General features: G+C 41.9%; 1 protein-coding gene and 1 long non-coding RNA gene across 5 annotated transcripts in view; one reads left to right on the forward strand and one right to left on the reverse strand.

Moving 5' to 3' along the window:
- Positions 1-6,586, reverse strand: part of VPS53 (VPS53 subunit of GARP complex) — a 139,225-nt gene extending 132,639 nt beyond the window's left edge. Inside the window, exons 1-2 of one of the 3 annotated variants that reach the window (XM_027625518.2) lie at positions 6,365-6,586; positions 4,144-4,224 (exon numbers count right to left, since the gene is read on the reverse strand). In XM_027625518.2, coding sequence (XP_027481319.1) covers positions 4,144-4,224; positions 6,365-6,451 — 168 coding nt within the window. In that variant the 5' untranslated portion in view covers positions 6,452-6,586. Of the gene's footprint in view, positions 1-4,143; positions 4,225-6,264; positions 6,339-6,364 lie in introns of those variants that run through there. The other 2 variants (XM_027625520.1, XM_027625519.1) reach the window with 2 other exon arrangements.
- A 120-nt stretch (positions 6,587-6,706) lies between these two features.
- LOC118356367 lies at positions 6,707-15,842 on the forward strand. 2 transcript variants are annotated; one of them, XR_004819691.1, is made up of 3 exons: positions 6,707-6,840; positions 8,553-8,712; positions 15,791-15,842. It is a non-coding gene; the product is annotated as an uncharacterized LOC118356367 (long non-coding RNA). The 2 variants fall into 2 exon arrangements; XR_004819692.1 differs by lacking the exon at positions 6,707-6,840 and adding an exon at positions 6,848-6,980.
- The last annotated feature ends 1,773 nt before the right edge of the window (positions 15,843-17,615 follow it).

Genomic DNA, 17,615 nt, shown 5'->3' on the forward strand with positions numbered 1-17,615 from the left:
TAGCAAGAGATGAAAGAAATTCTAAATCATGCCACTATTTTCTATTACCTTTTTATTAAGGTCCATGGGAATCTGGGTTGGAAAATGAACTGCTAAATATAAATCTGGGATTGGAGAAATAAAGGTATAACCTTGTGTCATAAATTTTCTTAGTTTGCTAAGAAACTTCATTACAGGGCGCCTGGGTGGCTCAGTCAGTTAAGCATCTGCCTTTGGCTCAGATCCTGATCCCAGGATCTTGGGATTGAGTCCCGTCCCACATGGGGCTCCTTGCTTTGCAGGGAGCCTGCTTCTCCCTCTCCCTCTTTCTGCTTCTCCCCCTGCTTGTGCTCTCTTGCTGTCAAATAAATAAGATCTTTAAAAAAAAGAAAAAAAACTTTGCTATATATTATCATATACATGGAGTTGTAATTAGATAAGACATATAACTGAATCTGTGTTATAACAAATGTTTACTGCTACCTTCAGTAGTTTATTTATTTTTATTTTTTAAAGATTTTATTTATTCATTTGACAGAGAGGGAGAGAGAGAGCACAAGCAGGGGGAGGAGCAGAGGGAGAGGGAAAAGCAGGCTCCCTGTTGAACAGAGAGCCCAACGTGGGGCTCAATCCTAGGATTGCGACCTGAGTCGAAGGCAGACACTTAACCAACTGAGCCACGGAGATGCCCCGTACCTTCAGTTATTTAAAATCAAATACATACAAAAACAAACCAGGAAGAAGTAAGAACCTGGTGGTTTCCTGTATAATTTCTAAATCTAACAGTTATCTTTGCTTTGATGAGTCAGCCTTCTTGATAGGGTGGGGCAGATGACATTTTCACAACTAAAACTGCTGTCTTTATACCAGTTGTTCCCAGATCTATCTCTAGCTAATTCCTAGAATTCCTTTCACAGAAAACAATGCGCTCTAAAGGCTATCTGTGAAACTTCAAAGACAATCACAGAGAATCATACCATTTTTCCAACTTCATTTAAAAAAATTAACATGTCTGTTAGAAAAAGTTTGGAAGAATATGTGCCAAAATATTAACAATTATGGGGATTATGAGCTCCAGACTCAAATATCCAAGTACATATTTCCACCTGGATGGCCCAAAAATGTTAAAAACTTAGCTAACTCTTACACCCTACTCCTACCCTATTCACCACTGAAGCCTACTCTTCCTCTTACTCCCAACTTCGGGTAAAGGTGCCAACATCCACCCAGTTGGCAGGCTGGAAATCAAAGTTCAAAATCCTTCATTTGGTGTATCACATGCAACTGAAATGCCATTTCTTCAGTGAAGTGTTTCTGGATCTCTCAGACTTAATATGTAAGGCAGTGGGTGCTCTGTTTTCATAGTACTCAGCATGCTTTCTTCATGGCATTGCTATCACATTTACGCTGAGCATTCTTTCTCCCTCTGTTCTTCCTTGTTCTCATCATAAAACAAGCATATTGGGGGCACCTGGGTGGCTCAGTTGGTTAAGCGTCTGCCTTCAGCTTGGGTCATGATCCCGGGGTCCTGTGATCAAATCCCGAGTTGGGCTCCCTGCTCAGCGGGGAGTCTGCTTCTCCCTCTACCCATCCCCCCTGCTCGTGATCTCTTTCTCTCTCAAATAAATAAAATCTTTAAAAAAAAAACAAACCCAAAACAACAACAAAAAAAGCATGTTAACAAGGTGGTAAATATATTACTATTAAATGTTTAGAATGGTGTCTGGTGTGCCCAATAAATGTTAACTATTATTATAGTTGTAGCAGAACTTAGGACTCTTTTGAGAGCAAGCAACAAGTAATAATAATTATACAAACAAATCATTGTAGAGTCATAATAACTTACTGTTAATCTGTTAATGGTGTAATTATTACCGATCAAGGTAGACTGGAAGCTCTATGTTGGTAAGGACCACATCTATCTTGTTCAGCCTCTAGCCCCAAATTTCTTTGAGAACTAGGCAGAGGAGGTGTTTTTTGTTCAGTAAGTGAGGAAATTTTAGACTCTACGTCCTTTCAACCAGCAAATTCTGACTTCTGACTCCTAAATAGCTTTCCGATCTTGCTCTCTCCATCCCAGTGTTCACTCAGGTTCTCCCTGTCCCTCTTAAGTGATCCATCACAGGGGTCCGCTAACTGGTCTCCCTGTCTTCCGGTTCTGCCGTCCCCCAGTTCAACCCCTGCACTGGTGCCAGGTGGAATTTTTAAAATGTGAATCTGATCCAGTCATGATTCTAACAAGAGTCCCCGAATGAACACCCACTGCCTAGAGTCATGGTCTCCAGCGCAGGGTGTGCACATCCCCAAGGGGTTTGCAATAATGCCCATTAGAGTGTGAAGAGAAAACATTAAAACCTCTATTTTTATTATTTATATGACAAACACTACTAAAACCCAATTTATTTAAGATCGGTACTAGGATATGTGCATAATATTTTGAGGGTATACAAGCTTAAAATTTAGCCCAGTGAAAAACCTCACCCACTGTGAGGTGTGTGGTATCCACAAAACTGGAGTCTGCAAGCCCAGAGAACAGAGTCCCTTCAGGGCTCTTGCTCTGCCAACCCCTTCAGCCCCATCTCCTAGGAAGCCATGCTCCCTGAGCACACTTTGTTTCTCATCTCTGAGCCTTTGCCCTGTGCTTAGAATGACCTTCTTTCCGTCATCCTGGAAGATTCACCTAGTGGTTCACTCTGCCTTGAACAGTGTTCTACCAGACCTGCCACAAGCCTGGCCCCTTCACAGGTATCAAGTCTTGGTTTATAGGTAAGTACCTCACGGAGGCCTTCCCTGACCACTCATCTAAAGAAGCCCCCCACCCCATGCTGCCATATTCTATCGCTGTGCCTGCTTTTTACCACAGCATCAACCACGCTTGATAATTTCTTTTATATGTATTTGTTGATCTGTTTATTGCCTTCTTCCTTACACTAGACTCCACGAGAAGAGGAACTTGCCCATCACATTTACCATTTCTCTCCAGTTTCTAAACAGTGCTGGCACTTAGTAGACACTTAATAAATGCCTCTAACTGAAAGAATGACTCCTTTAAGATTTGGCAGAAGGGCTGCCTCCTCTCTGAGGTTTTGATTTTCTTAAGAAAAACTGTTCCCTTATTCCTCACTAAACCACTGCATACCTCTCTTCCAGTATTCACCAGTGTCTCCCCCCAACCTTGATCATGTACACTTCAAGGGGGCATGGACTGGGCATTATTCATCTTTGTGTCCCCAGCTCCTAGCACAGTGACCAATAATACCTGACAGGTGCCCACTGATCATTTGCTGAATTCATAAATGAAAAAACAAGCAGAACTCTCGCTGACCTCCCAACTCTGCTTTTTTTTTCTTTTTTTAAAGCAGGCTCTACAAGCCCAAAGTGGGGCTTGAACTCAGGACCCTGAGATCAAGAGTTGAAGGCTTAACAGACTGAGCCACCCAAGTGCCCCAAGCTCTGCTGTTCCTAATTCTGATCTACTTCTCACCTACACACCCAAAAACCAGTTTTGTAAGAAAAACTCATTTGTATAGGCAAATCACCCAACACAACAAAGTAAAAAATAAAGTCTAAAAATTTACATCTCAGAACAGGAGTGAAAGTAGTGGTATGATTCTAGGGTCATCCTGTCCACTTCACTCCTACTCTTCCCTGTTAGTTTTAAAAATCCTTCCTACTTTCCAATATACTATGGAAAATGTGGGAGGACTCTTATAAGCTAAAGGTATACTTCCTTTTTCTTTTTTTTTTAAAGATTGTATTTATTTATCTGACAGAGAGAGAGACACAGCGAGACAGGGAACACAAGCAGGGGGAGTGGGAGAGGGAGAAGCAGGCTTCCCGTTGAGCAGGGAGCCCAATGTGGGGCTCGATCCCAGGACCCTGGGACCATGACCTGAGCCGAAGGCAGACGCTTAACGACTGAGCCACCCAGGTGCCCCTAAAGGTATAATTTCTAATAATATGCTCACAATACAAAGAATTTCACTCTCACACAACAGTATTTGGTATAAGCTACCTTCCACTTCCAGTCGGTTACAATGGGTTTGATCTGAATTTAACTCTCACTTGTTTATCAAGTCTCCTTAGATTGTGTAGTATAACACAACAATCATAACACTTAGGATGAGCCAGAAACCACTGAAATGAAGGAAACTCTATACTCACTTGTTCTGTTGGGAATAGGGTATTAATATACTCCACAGCATTGAAATCTGCTCGATCTAGAGGATCCTGGCTTGGAAACACCTAAACAAAGACAGGAGATTAAAAATAACTGTCATCTTTCTGTCTTGTTTTATGTATTATTTCTTTCCTTCCTACTGGATGGTAAATTCTTTGAAGGCAAAAAACGTATCTTTTCATCTTATAAGGCCTAACACAACAATTGCTCAGTAAAATATGTTAAAGTAAATCTTTAATTTTCACTAACATGTATAATTTTAACATCTTGATGCAACTAACAGAATGTGCAAGAGTGGCAAGTTCCACAGATATCAACAAAATCCCACGGACAAGGAAAAATAAACAGGCATTGTCCATTATCAGATTAAACTAGCTGATGACATGACTGTACTAAGGAAGCCTTGATAAAAGACTTACACACTATGTCTCTGGGATGCCTCAGCATTAGAATTCACTATGCATCAAAGCAATTTTTATGCTTCAGTGTCAGGAAATGGAGCTTGCCTTCGGGAACTGTCTATCTCTTTAACAGAAGAAAGAATACTGCCTTCTGAAAAATAACTCCCTTCAAAAGCTACAACTTGAAGAACATATAATAAGGTAGATTATAAAAGCAGTCGAGGGGGCGCCTGGGTGGCTCAGATGGTTAAGCGTCTACCTTCGGCTCAGGTCATGATCCCAGGGTCCTGGGATCGAGTCCCGCCCCAGGCTCCCTGCTCCTTGGGAGCCTGCTTCTCCCTCTGCCTCTCTCTCTCTCTCTGTCTCCCATGAATAAATAAATAAAAAGTTTAAAAAAAAAAAAAGCAGTCGAGGGATGCCTCGGTGGCTCAGGCAGTTAAGCGTCTGCCTTTGGCTCAGGTCATAATCCCAAGGTCCTGGGAGCCTGCTTCTCCCTCTGCCTGCCGCTCCCCCTGCTTGTGCTCTCTCTCTCTCTCTCTCTCTCTCGGACAAATAAATAAAAGGTAAAAAATAAAAAAAAAAAAGCAGTCACGTGATCCCGAGCACTGAATTTCACCAGCTCAAAATAGTCATTCTGAAAGCCAATTCTTTTCTGATGTCTGCTTATTAGATAAACTTATGCTAGAACTGTCTTATTAAGAATAGAGCAAAAATGTGCTCTTCTAAAATCCTTGCCAAACGGTAACTGACTGCATTGTTTGTTTCTTCTATTACAGCGCACTAGATCCAAAGAGAAAATGAAATACATGTCTTCTTTTGTCCGATGCAGGTGGGTGGGGAGCTGTGGCCTGAACAACTAAACCTTTGCCCAACAGTCTGGCATCCTCAGGATGTACCAAATGTGCTTTGTATGGGTAATCCAACCACTGGTAGAAAAACACACATCCAAAAATCTATAAATGGCACAACACAAATAAATTAGTACAATGACAGACCTAGAGTGTTAATGCTCAATAAATATTAACGATTAGCAATGACAGTAGCAATGCTTTACTTCAAAAAACTTCCCGGTGGTCCCTAAATGTGGCATAACCCTCCTTTTCTTCAATCTTATTCCCTACACCAATTCCTTTAAGGAAAATCCTCTCCCTTTATCAAGAGCAATACCCTGCACAAGGGTCTAAATGACTCTTTCTAATATCATTACTCTTAAAAACTCAATAAACTTGAAAAGAGAATTTAGTCAACCAAAGAGTCCTTGAAGGGAAGAAGGCCTCCGGGGAATATTCTTCAATCTAATCCCAAGTAATCAATAGCAGGAATTCTCCAACATTTAAGTATAGTAAAGGGGTCCTTTTTCAACCTTGTCCCCTCTGCTCAGCGATCCGCTTCAGGTATTAAAGTTGCTCCTCCTCTCAATTCCGAGTCCCTCACAAAGGACTAGATTGAGAATCGGGAGCAGCGGCACACCAGCCTGGTAAATAACCCCCCAAATCTGAGGTTGGTGTCCATGAACTCCCTTCTTCCAGGTTCATGCTTTCCAGGGGCTTTCACGGTTCCTTTGCCCAAACCCACCAGGACGCCTTACCCTCCAAAGACAATCAAGGCCTAAAAAGGGCTCTCTCCCTCCCTTAGATTCAGAAACCCCTTCCCACCACCACCTCCCCCCAAATCTTTCCTTTCCCTTCAGCGCCTAGTCCCCACCTCTCTGTCCAAAGAGCGCTTCCTCCGGGTCCCACCCCGGGTCCCACCCCCAGACTTCCCCAGCCTCCGCTCTCCTCCCCTCAGGGGGCGGAACGCTCACCTGCTCGATGGCGAGCTGCACGTCAGGCGTGAGCTGCAGCACGGCTTCCAGCTCCTCTACGAACTCCAGTTCCTCCTCTTCCATCATCCCGCCGCCCGGCTCTCTCCTGAAGCCCACCTCAACCCCGAGTCGCTCCTGCAGCCGTCACCCAAAGCTCCAGAACCACAACCCTCTCCTTGCCGCGTTCAGGCAAAGCCCTTCTCTGTCAGCGAGCGGGCACTTCCGGAAAGCCGGGCACTTCCGGGATCCGGGGCACTCTGGGATAGCGGAGGACTGACCTCTGGTCGCCCCCAGGAGGCATTCCCGTCACGTTCCGGGAGTCTCCCGGGGCAGCCCTGTGGTCCGGCGGCTCCTGCCTGCCCTCAGCTCTCCTTAACATGATGGGGTCCCGCTTCGCCTCGCCGAGGGCGCGCCCCCCACTGAAGGCCCCGGTGTTGGGGCGGGCCTGACCGCCCTGGCAGGACCCCCAAGTGAGGGTAAGCCCCGACACCGCCGCGACCGACTGACAGCAACCCTCACAGGCCGCGAAGCCGGCGATCCTACAGCTCCCAGGGCCCCCTTGGTCAGTGGCAGTAGGTGTCCCCCCTGCCACCGGGGGGAGAAATGACCCCAGCTGGTAAGTGGCGATGTTGCCAAGGACAGTTGGTCGGAGGGACAGCGTCCACTTGACAGTTAAGTGCCCCATGTGCCGAGCCTCTAGGCAGAGTTTTCTGGGGGTGTCTGCAGCTTCTCCTTGGGGCGGGGGGGGGGGATTGGTGGGCGTGAAGAGCCAGATTAGACAGTGCTCCGCCGCTGGGGAATGTTTACTTTCTGAGACTCAATATCTGGAGTCTAAGTCCCATTCCAAGACTGATAGATAGGCTGTGGGTTCTTGAGCAAATCACTCCATCTGCCCTGCGTAAGCTGCAAGGATAAAAAGCGCTATGCAAATTTAAGCTAGTAATACCGGCAATATTAGGGTGCCTAGCTCTCATGCACCGCAAAGGAAAGAGAGGCCAGATCACCCTGTGGAACCACTTTTCCTCCAGACACTTAAAGCAATGAGGCGACGGCAGCCAAGGAAGGGTTGTTTTACTTGTTAAACATTGTGAAATTGCGAAATGGAAGAGTCCCTGGCCCCACTCAGCTTTTCTTTTTTTAATTTTATCGAAGTTGTTTGTAGTAAAAACGTGGAAGCAATTTCTAACAATAAGGGAAGCCTTAAAAATATAAGTGGGCTATACAATAAAATGGTACTGACTATAAAATCATGGTTTTGAAAGTTACTTAATGACATGGAAAAATGTGCTTAATATATACCAGAAAGTAAAATGTACATTTGAGAAAGCAAAAATGTACAGCGTGGTCCCAGTTTATGTGTATTTTGCACGGATGAAAATGATAGAAAAGAAATAGTACTGTTCTGTGGGTGATGGAATGTTCCCTTTTTGTACAATTTCCAAAAATGTCTACAAATAGCCTGTAGTACTTTTATAATAGTTTTTTTTTTAAAGGAAAAGGTAATTTTATCCACCTGTTTTGGATCTTTATCTTTTATATCAGGGCATATAAAATTGACCTGTCAGCTTATAATGCCATGAGTTTTTATAAGTGCATATAGTCATGTCACTACCATCCAGTCAAGTCCTAGGACAGTTCTGTTCATTCCTCCAAATTCCCTCGTGCTCCACCCCATTGCCTGGCAACCACTGACCTGATTTCTGTCCCTACAGTTTGGCTTTTTTAGAACATCATATAAATGGAATGATAGAACATGTCGCCTTTTGAGTCTGGCTTCTTTCACCTAGCATGAAGCTGTTGCGTTTCATCCATGTTGTGCATGTATCAGTAGTTCATTCCTTCTTCCTGAGTGGCATTGTATGTGGCTGTACCACAATTTATTTATCCATTCCTTGTTTGAAGAACATTTGGGTTGTTTCCAGTTTTTGGCAGTGGTGAATAAAGCTGATATAAACATTTGTGAGCAGGTTTTGTGTGAACAAAAGTTTTCATTTTATTTGGGTAAATACCCAGAAGTGGGATTGCTGGATTGTATGGAAGATCCGTGTTAAACTCTGTAAGAAACTGGTAAACTGTTTTTCCAAAGTGGCTGTATAATTTTTGCATTCCTACCGGTGCTGTATGAGAGTTCTGGTTGCTCATAGAGCTTATTGTTTTTTAAAAGATTTTCTTTATTTATTCATGAAAGACAGAGAGAGAGAGAAGCAGAGGGAGAAGCAGGCTCCCAAGGAGCAGGGAGCCCGATGCAGGACTCGATCCCAGGACCCTGGGATCATGACCTGAGCCGAAAGCAGACGCTTAACCATCTGAGCCACCCAGGCACCCCATAGAGCTTATTTTTAATGATGGTAAGAACTAACATTTCCTAGCCCCTACTATAATGCCAGAAACCATGGTAGGCAGGCATTGTCTCTTTTAATCCACACGGCAATCCTGAGGTTAAAAATTAGTATCATTGCCCCATTTAGCAGATGAGAAAATGGAGGTGTAATTACAATAAAAAACTTTTCTAAAGTCCCATAGCTAACTTCCGAACATTCATTCACTCATTCAGTAAACTCAATAAATGTATTGAATGAATGAACGAATAGTCCTGCTGTTCCTGTTGGTGATAGGCACTAGGCTAGATGCTGGGAATTTAGCAGTCAACAAAGTAGACCAAGTGCTTGCCTCCACGGAGCTATTTCCATGCCTGAAAGGGTATTCATACAAATGAACATAAGGTCTAATGAAAGACAAATAAAGCATATGTCGAAAGACTATTTTGATAGAGTGCCCTGATTGGATTTGGGGGTCAGGAGAGGCTTCTCTGAGGAAGTGATTTTTAAGCTGAAGCAAAGGGTGGGGGATGGGAAGAATTGGAGGTGACAGATGAAAGGAATGGTATGTGCAAAAAGCCTTTAGGATGGAAGAAATTGGCCGGGGGGGGGGGGGGGGGGACTTTGAAAGCCAAAGGGAGAATGGTACAAGAAGAGGCTAGAGAAATATGCAGTTCCAGATGACTGAGGCTCCTGAAGGTCATGTTAAGTAATGGGAAGCTTTTGAAGGATTGTAAGCCGAGAAGTGATATGATCAAGTTTAGCATGCCTGCCATCAGCCCTAGTCCTCTCATTTTTTTTTTCTCTGCTTCTGAGCAGCTCGATTTATTGTGGCCAGTCAAGAAACAAGGGTGACCATCTCCAGTCCAAATTCATGCTGTCCAATTTTCACTGATTGTCCTTTTATGCATCCATTGTCAACTCTCAATTGCATTCTCCCTGCTTCCCTATTCCAAAGCTCCCAACTCAGTGATTTCCTTTCTCCCTCTTTGCAGATACGATACTAGTAATGAATATAAGCTTGAGTTTAAGAGAGTTGCACAGTAGAAAAAGTGTAGGAAGATAAAAGAGCAGAGATACAGGTGGACACTAGGTTTTAAAGGCATTAAGAGGGCGCCTGGTGGTTCAGTCGATTAAGCGTCCGACTCTTGATTTTAGCACGGATCATGATCTCAGGGTCGTGGGATCAAGTCCTGCTCTGAGCTCCAGGCTGGGCAAGGAGACTACTTAGGATTCTCTCTCTCCTGGGCGCCTCGGTGGCCCAATCAGTTAAACGTCTGCCTTTGGTGCAGGTCATGATCCCAGGGTCCTGGGATCGAGCCCCACATCGGGCTCCCTGCTCCACGGGAAGCCTGCTTCTCCCTCCCCCACTCCCCCTGCTTGTGTTCCTGCTCTCTCTGTGTCTCTCTCTGTCAAATAAATAAATAAAATCTTTAAAAAAAATTATTTAACGTCTTAAAAAAAAAAGGATTCTTTCTCTTCCTCTCCCCCCCCCTCCCCCTCTAAGAAAATGGGCATTAAGTAATAACAGGCTAGACTGATTTATTAATGATAAGCAGAACAGGGAAATGGAAGAAGTCTGGAAAGACAGATTATACAGTCTTAAGATAAAATATGGAAGTTTATATATATATGAGAAGTTTGGATATGAAAATAAGGAGCTTGTGATATTCTCACAAATGAGCTGAGCTTTAAAAACATTTTTTTTCTTGTTACACAATGGGGTGGGGTATAGCTGATGACAGAGTATTACAGAAAACATATTTTCACACTTGAGATTTTACTTTTACATAAATTTATTTATTTTAAAGATTTTATTTATTTGAGAGAGAGAGCATGAGAGGGGAGAGGGTCAGAGGGAGAAGCAGACTCCCCGCTGAGTGGGGAGCGCGATGTGGGACTCGATCCCTGGACTCCAGGATCATGACCTGAGCCGAAGGCAGTCGCTTAACCAACTGAGCCACCCAGGCGCCCACCTTTACATAGATTTAGTCTCTAATACTTAAAACACACTTGGAGACCCTGTCTTTTAATGGGCAATGGAAAAAGGGTGGATTGGCAAAGGAGGATAGGCTGCAGGGGATTTGTGGGGTGCATGTCTGAGGACAGCATGAGAATAAAATGGAAAAAACCAGTAATCCCCTTATGCCAAAAAAAAATTTAAGTCTATAGGATGGAAGTATTAGTTTTAGTTTTAAAATAGCCTTTGTTAATGAAATCCAGTGAGATCTCTAAATTTCATGTGCCTGTCAATTTAGCATTTCTTTCTAACTTGGTTAAAAGGCATCTCCAATATCCTGTTGTATTTGCAGCTGGTTTCATTGTTTTTGAAGTAGCTGTACTACATTAACTAGACATCGTGCAGAGTATGTTATTTTATAAGATCAAGACAGTATCAGTCTTCATTTAAGCTTCCCCTCCATAATGACCTTCCCCTAAACACCTGAGCTTTTTGTGAAATTCCTTGTAAAAAAAACCCTGCAAGATGTCTGAATTACCTGATCCTTACCCACTAAGCCAGTAGCATAGCCCCTTCCCAACATTGTGCTAACCAAAATACTCCCTACAAATTTCCAAAATGCCCCCTAGGACTCTCAAACCCGATCACACACAGATCCTATTATCACTATGGGTGGCAAAGTTCCCACGGCAACTTGTAATGGAGGAATCTAGTTTGATTTCTGCAAGAAATCTTGTTCAAAAAATGTTTTCTTGGCACTCCTTTAAGGACTATTTTTAGTACATGGCTTTACATGATACAGTCTTTTGCCAACCAATCCTCAAGTTTTTGAATATCCTGGACACCACCACTTGTTCTTGATTGGCGTTCAGGTGTTCTGCTCATTCCCATAGGCTGGACACCCAGTTTTGTTTTGATTGGTACTCTGGTTCTCTGTGCATGCCCATTCTTGCTAAGCAGATCATAATCTCCAGCTAGCTTCAGCAGCTCCCTCCCCTGTTCCCACGATCATAGCTCAGGCATTCAGTCATGCATACAAGCTAGCTCCCAGATGTTTTTAGAACCCTTCCACACTGGCTACATTGGGTTCACATTCAGTAATTCCTTCACCTTCTCAACAAGGTGATAATTATATAGGCCAAAATGACAAACCCCTTTGTGTAAGTCTTACATTTTACAACAAAAATAACACTTGTTTTATAAAATTGACATTAACTAACTAGTACAGTCATTATAATGTAGCTACCATTAATTCCCTGTTATCTAATACCCTTAAGTGTCCAGTATCTTTTCATCTTTCTTGAGTCTGGATCTGTTGGAGGACATGAAAAACTCTATGTAGATCCTTTCCCCCAGAAAAATATACACTTGCACATTTTGCATGCAATTTTAAGGGAAGGGGGATTCCACTGAATATTTATTAAACTTAAAAAAAATAAAAAAAACTTCTTTTTTAAACCCATGCCTCCTTCTGCTAAACAAAAAATCTTTTGAACAACCCTCCCACACATAAGATTCTCCACAGTTTCACAATCACTGATAACACGGTTGATATCGCTTCTCCACCAGCCAAGAATATTTTGCCCAGCTATATTTTAGGTCTGCATCAGAAAACCAGTTAAAAGTTTTATTTCCTAAAAAAAATTTTTTTATTTCCTAAATATAATATTTTTCAAGATCCTGATGGCTTCCTCCACCACAGTCCCCCATTGAGAGTCACTCTGTGAGACCACTCCTGTGGCCATCATTAGTCTGCAAATCTTTTATATCCACACTCAGCTTTCTCTCCTTAATGTCAGTCACATAGTTAACAACTGCCTGTGAAAACCTTCACTTTGCTTATTCTCAGTTGCTCTTTTTCTTTGCCGTCACGGCCCTTGCCTAAACACAGTTCTCTGTTGGGTGTAGAGTTTAGCATTTTATGGGCAGATATAATTCACTACACTAAATAATAGTGAATGGTTTTAGGGACTAATACAATAAAGTGCATTTGTATAGTATTTTATACACAGCTTAAATATCTTCTCATATATATGTGTATACATATGTGTGTGTGTGTATATATGAGAAGATATATATATGTGTATATACATATACAGTGGGGGAAAATCTTTGAAAAATCAAAGCCATTGTCTTCCAAGAGCTTACATGACACTTCAACACTTTAAAAAATGATGACCCTGGGGCACCTGGGTTGCTCAGTCCGTTAAGTGTCTGCCTTCAGTTCAGGTCATGATCCTGGGGACCTGGGATCAAACCCACATCGGGCTCCTTGCTCAGCAGTGAGCCTGCTTCTCCCTTTCCTGCTCCCCCCACTTTTGCTCTCTCTTTCTCTGTCAAAATAAATAAAATCTTTAAAAAAAATAAAAAATTGATGCCCCTAAAAGCATGTTATACATAGGTCATGTTTTTAAAAATATTACCTTTCATGTATTTTGGGGGGCACAATTTTTTTCATCAAATTTCTGACTGTATTTCAAGATACTCGCATGTACTGAATGATGTTCCATGGAAAGCCAAGCATGTTTAATAATTAGAGCCATTACTTTCTAGGTGCTTATTATGACTTTCCTTTTTTTGATATTTGTGTAATAAATAACCATTTTTATTAGAGAAACTCATACAACACAGGAAAATGTAAAAGTCACTCTTAATTCGCTTTACTGCATATACACACAAAACCAACACATGCACATACACACTTCTCTCTCCAGAGGTTAGCAAACTGTTTGCAGTTTGGTGTTTTTTCCTTCCAAACCTTTCTTTGCATGATTATATAGCAGTATATGTACCAATCATACTTAACAGTTTTTTTTTAAATTATAAGTTATATCTCACTGTACTTATTGTTCAGTGATTTGTTTTCTTCCCTTTAACAGTATGTTCTGGAAATCTCTGTATTTTGGTCTGTCTCCTTTTAATGGCTATATAGTATTCTATAGCTTGACCATACCATAAAATACTTTATTATTTTTTTGCTATTTCGATTTTTGCTATTGCTATTGCAAAAAATATTGTATCCTTGTAATACATATTTATACTTCTGGTTTTTTTAAATATTTGTTTATTGATTTGACAGAGAGAGAGAGAGAGAACAAGCAGGGGGAGCAGGAGAGGGAGAAACAGGCTCCCTACTGAGCAGGGAGCCTGATGTGGGGTTTGATCCCAGGACTCCGAGATCATGACCTGAGCTGAAGGCAGATGCTTAACTGACTGAGGCCCCCAGGCGCCCCACATATTTATACCTCTACCAGCATTGAGAAAAGTGCCAAATAGCCTTGTATCTTTATGTACACTAGATATTATCAGCTTTTAAAATATTTACTTATAAAGCTTTTATTGGCCTTTTTGTATTTCTTCTGTTTATTTCCAGTTTCTATTATTTGAATAATTCTCTTGGGTCATTTGTGTTTCTTCATGATTTGTAGGATTTCTTTGCCTATTCTGGATATTAACTCTTAGTTTTCTAATATACTACAAATAATTTTTTCTAAACTATTACTTGTCTTTAACTTGCTAATAGTGCCCTTTGATGTACAATTTTGTTTTTAGCATACACAAATCTGTCTTTTCTATATGACATCTGGGTTTTATGCCTTGTTTGGGAAGGCTTTCTCTAGCCTGTGAATTATAAAAATATTTTTCAAATTTTTCTTCTAATACATCTATAATGTTGCTTTTCTTTTTTTGTATTTTTTTTTAAGATTTTATTTTATTTATTTGACAGAGAGAGCGAGAGAGGGAACACAAGCAGGGGGAGTGGGAGAGGGAGAAGCAGGCTTCCCGCGGAGCAGGGAGCCCGATGTGGGGCTCAATCCCAGGACCCTGGGATCATGACCTGAGCCGAAGGCAGACGCTTAACAACTGAGCCACCCAGGTGCCCCTATAATGTTGCTTTTCATGTAAAATCTTTTATATATCTGGAATTTATGTTTGTGTTTGGTGTGTGACATTGTATTAGTTTTTTAGGACTGCCGTAACAAATTACCAAAGGCTGAGTGCATTATGACAACAGAAATTAATTTTCTCAGTTCCGGAGGCCAGAAGTCTGAAATCAAGGTGTTGGTAGGACTGATTCCTTTTGGGGGGCTCTGAGAGAGGAACTGTTCCAAGGCTGTCTCCCCTAGCTTCCGGTGGGTGCCAGCAGTCCTTGGCATCCCTTGGCTCATAGATCCATCGTTCCAATCTCTTACTCCATCTTCACATCACTTTCTTTTCTGTGTCTGTGTCCTTTTCTCTTATAAGGATATTCTCATTGGATTCAGGGCCTACCCTAATCCAGTATAGTCTCATTTCAGTCCTTACTGTAATTAGATCTGCAAGGACCCCATTTCCAAATAAGGTCACGAGGTTCTGGGAGGACATGAATTCTGCAGGGACAGTATTCAACTAATTTTATTTTTTCCAAAGGAAGGCTAATGGTTTCTGTGGTTTTCTTAGTCCTTCCTTTCCTCACAAGTATGATGTGTTTGCCACAGATTAAATTTAGTGGGTCTGGTTCAGGACTGTGTTTTATTCCATTGATCTGTTTGTTTCTTCTACACTGTTTCAATTATAATTTTTTTAAAAGATTTTTATTTATTTTTTTAATAGAGATAGACAGAGAGCACAAGTAGGCAGAGCGGCTGGCAGACGGAGAGGGAGAAGCAAGCTCTCCGCCAAGCAGGGAGCCCAATGTAGGGCTCGATCCCAGGACCCTGGGGTCATGACCTGAGCTGAAGGCAGCTGCTTAACTGACTGAGCCACCTAGGTGCCCCTCAATTATGATAATTTGAGGGTGTTTTGATATATTGTAAATTCCTCCCTTCCCCCAGTGTTCTTTATTTAAATATTTCTTGGCCATTCTTGCACATTTCCTCTAATTCAAATAAGCTTTAGAAAGGGCTTACTGAGTCTATGAAAATCATGTTAGGAATTTGATTGGAATTGTATTGAATTTATTAGAGTAATTTGAGGAAAATTGACATGTTTACAGTATTGAATCTTCCCTTTAGGACCATGCTCTCCCTTTGTTTAGGCTTTTATACCTTTCAGTAAAGGTTTGTAGCTTTCTCTATATAGGTCTTACATATTTCTTGTTAGGTCTAAAACTAACAGATTTTATTTATTTATTTATTTATTTTAAGATTTTATTTATTTACTTGACAGCGAGAGAGAGCACCAAGCAGGAGGAGCAGCAGAGGGAAAAGGAGAAGCAGGCTCCCCGCTGAGCAGGAGCCCGATGCGGGGCTCAGTCCCAGGATCCTGGGACCATGACCCAAGCCGAAGGCAGATGCTTAACCAACTGAGCCATTCAGGTGCCTCACTAACAGATTTTATAAATTAAAAAAATATATCATACCTGAAACTAATATAACACTGTATATTAGCTGTACTGGAATTAAAAGTTAAAAAATACTGTGAATGGTCCTCCTTTTCTATTACATTTTCTAATTGATATTTGCTGGCTTATAGAAAAGCCATTCAATTTTGTATATTGATCCTGTATCCAGCCACTTTACCTCGGTTCTTTTATTCTATATTTCAGTTGATTTTCTTAGTTTTTCTTGATAAATTACTATATTCTCTTTCTTTTCAATGTTAAATTCTTTTTTTGAAGGTTTATGTGTGCACTTCTATATTGGCCAGGATCCCAGTAGTAGAGTGTTCAACAGCGGCAGATTGAATGAACATGGTACTTAAAATTGAAATAGAGGGGCGCCTGGGTGGCTCAGTCGTTAAGTGTCTGCCTTCGGCTCAGGTCACAATCCCAGGGTCCTGGGATCAAGCCCCGCATCGGGCTCCCTGCTCGGCGGGGAGCCTGCTTCTCCCTCTCCCAGTCCCCCTGCTTGTGTTCCCTCTCTCGCTGTGTCTCTCTCTGTCAAATAAATAAAATCTTTAAAAATAAATAAATAAATAAAATTGAAATAGAAGAAAACATATAAACAGGAGGGGCACCTGGGTGGCTCAGTCAGTTAAGCGGCTGCCTTTGGCTCAGGTCATGGTCCCAGGCTCCTGGGATCAAGCCCCGCATCGGGCTTCCTGCTCGGCGGGAAGCCTGCTTCTCCCTCTCCCACTCCACCTGCTTGTGTTCCCTCTCTCGCTGTGTCTCTGTCAAATAAATAAATAAAATCTTAAAAAAAAATAAAGATGAACTAATCAAGCCACAGATGCTGCATAAGGAAACAATGGACTTAAAACACGTAAAAAAAGCAAAGTGGCAGAATCTTGACTAGCAAGTGCTTCCTGTCCTTCACATTGCGGTAGTATTTAAAACTTTCCAAATCCTTCTCAGACCTCTGCTGGGCAGCTCCATCATGTTACCTGACAACATGGGAATTTGCTCTGCCTCCAGGGCAAATGTATTTCAGTCTGGCTCATAACTCAACAGTTTATTCAGCCTTTCGACTCACAACTAATAGTTTGCAAGGTCGGTCACAGACAGGTGATGACCCTCAGTTGCTACATAAGCATGTGCTAGTGTGCTTGAGGCCGAGGTTCTTGTTGCTGTGTATAAGGAAGATCCCTTCCCAAATAAGAACTTTAAGTCCTTGTAACTAATTAACTTTCTCTGCGTTGTTTTTAGTTTTCAGCCATAATCTTGTCGAGAAGTAATTAACTCTCGAGGTGGAAATTGCCTGTGTATGGTAAAAGACACTACAAACTTAGCTTCACAAAGAATGGTTTTCCTTCATTGCTTAAACAGGCACCAAGGGCCTACGTAATTACAGTTTACTAAATAGGTTAATAGAGCTCAGCCTATAAAAAGCAAAAACTAGATACTTAAGTAGCAGCTTGAGTTTCTATAGATATTATGATGCCCACTTTAAAGACAGAAACTGAATGCTAATAAGGATGGGACTCTTACTGTCTTTAAGTTTAAAGTTACCACAACAGGGGCGCCTGGGTGGCTCAGCCTTTAAGCGGCTGCCTTTGACTCAGGTCATGATCCCAGGGTCCTGGGAACGAGCCCCACATCGGGCTCCCTGCTCCG

Source organism: Zalophus californianus, chromosome 16 (assembly GCF_009762305.2).
Source record: "Zalophus californianus isolate mZalCal1 chromosome 16, mZalCal1.pri.v2, whole genome shotgun sequence".
Taxonomy (NCBI): Eukaryota; Metazoa; Chordata; class Mammalia; order Carnivora; family Otariidae; genus Zalophus; species Zalophus californianus.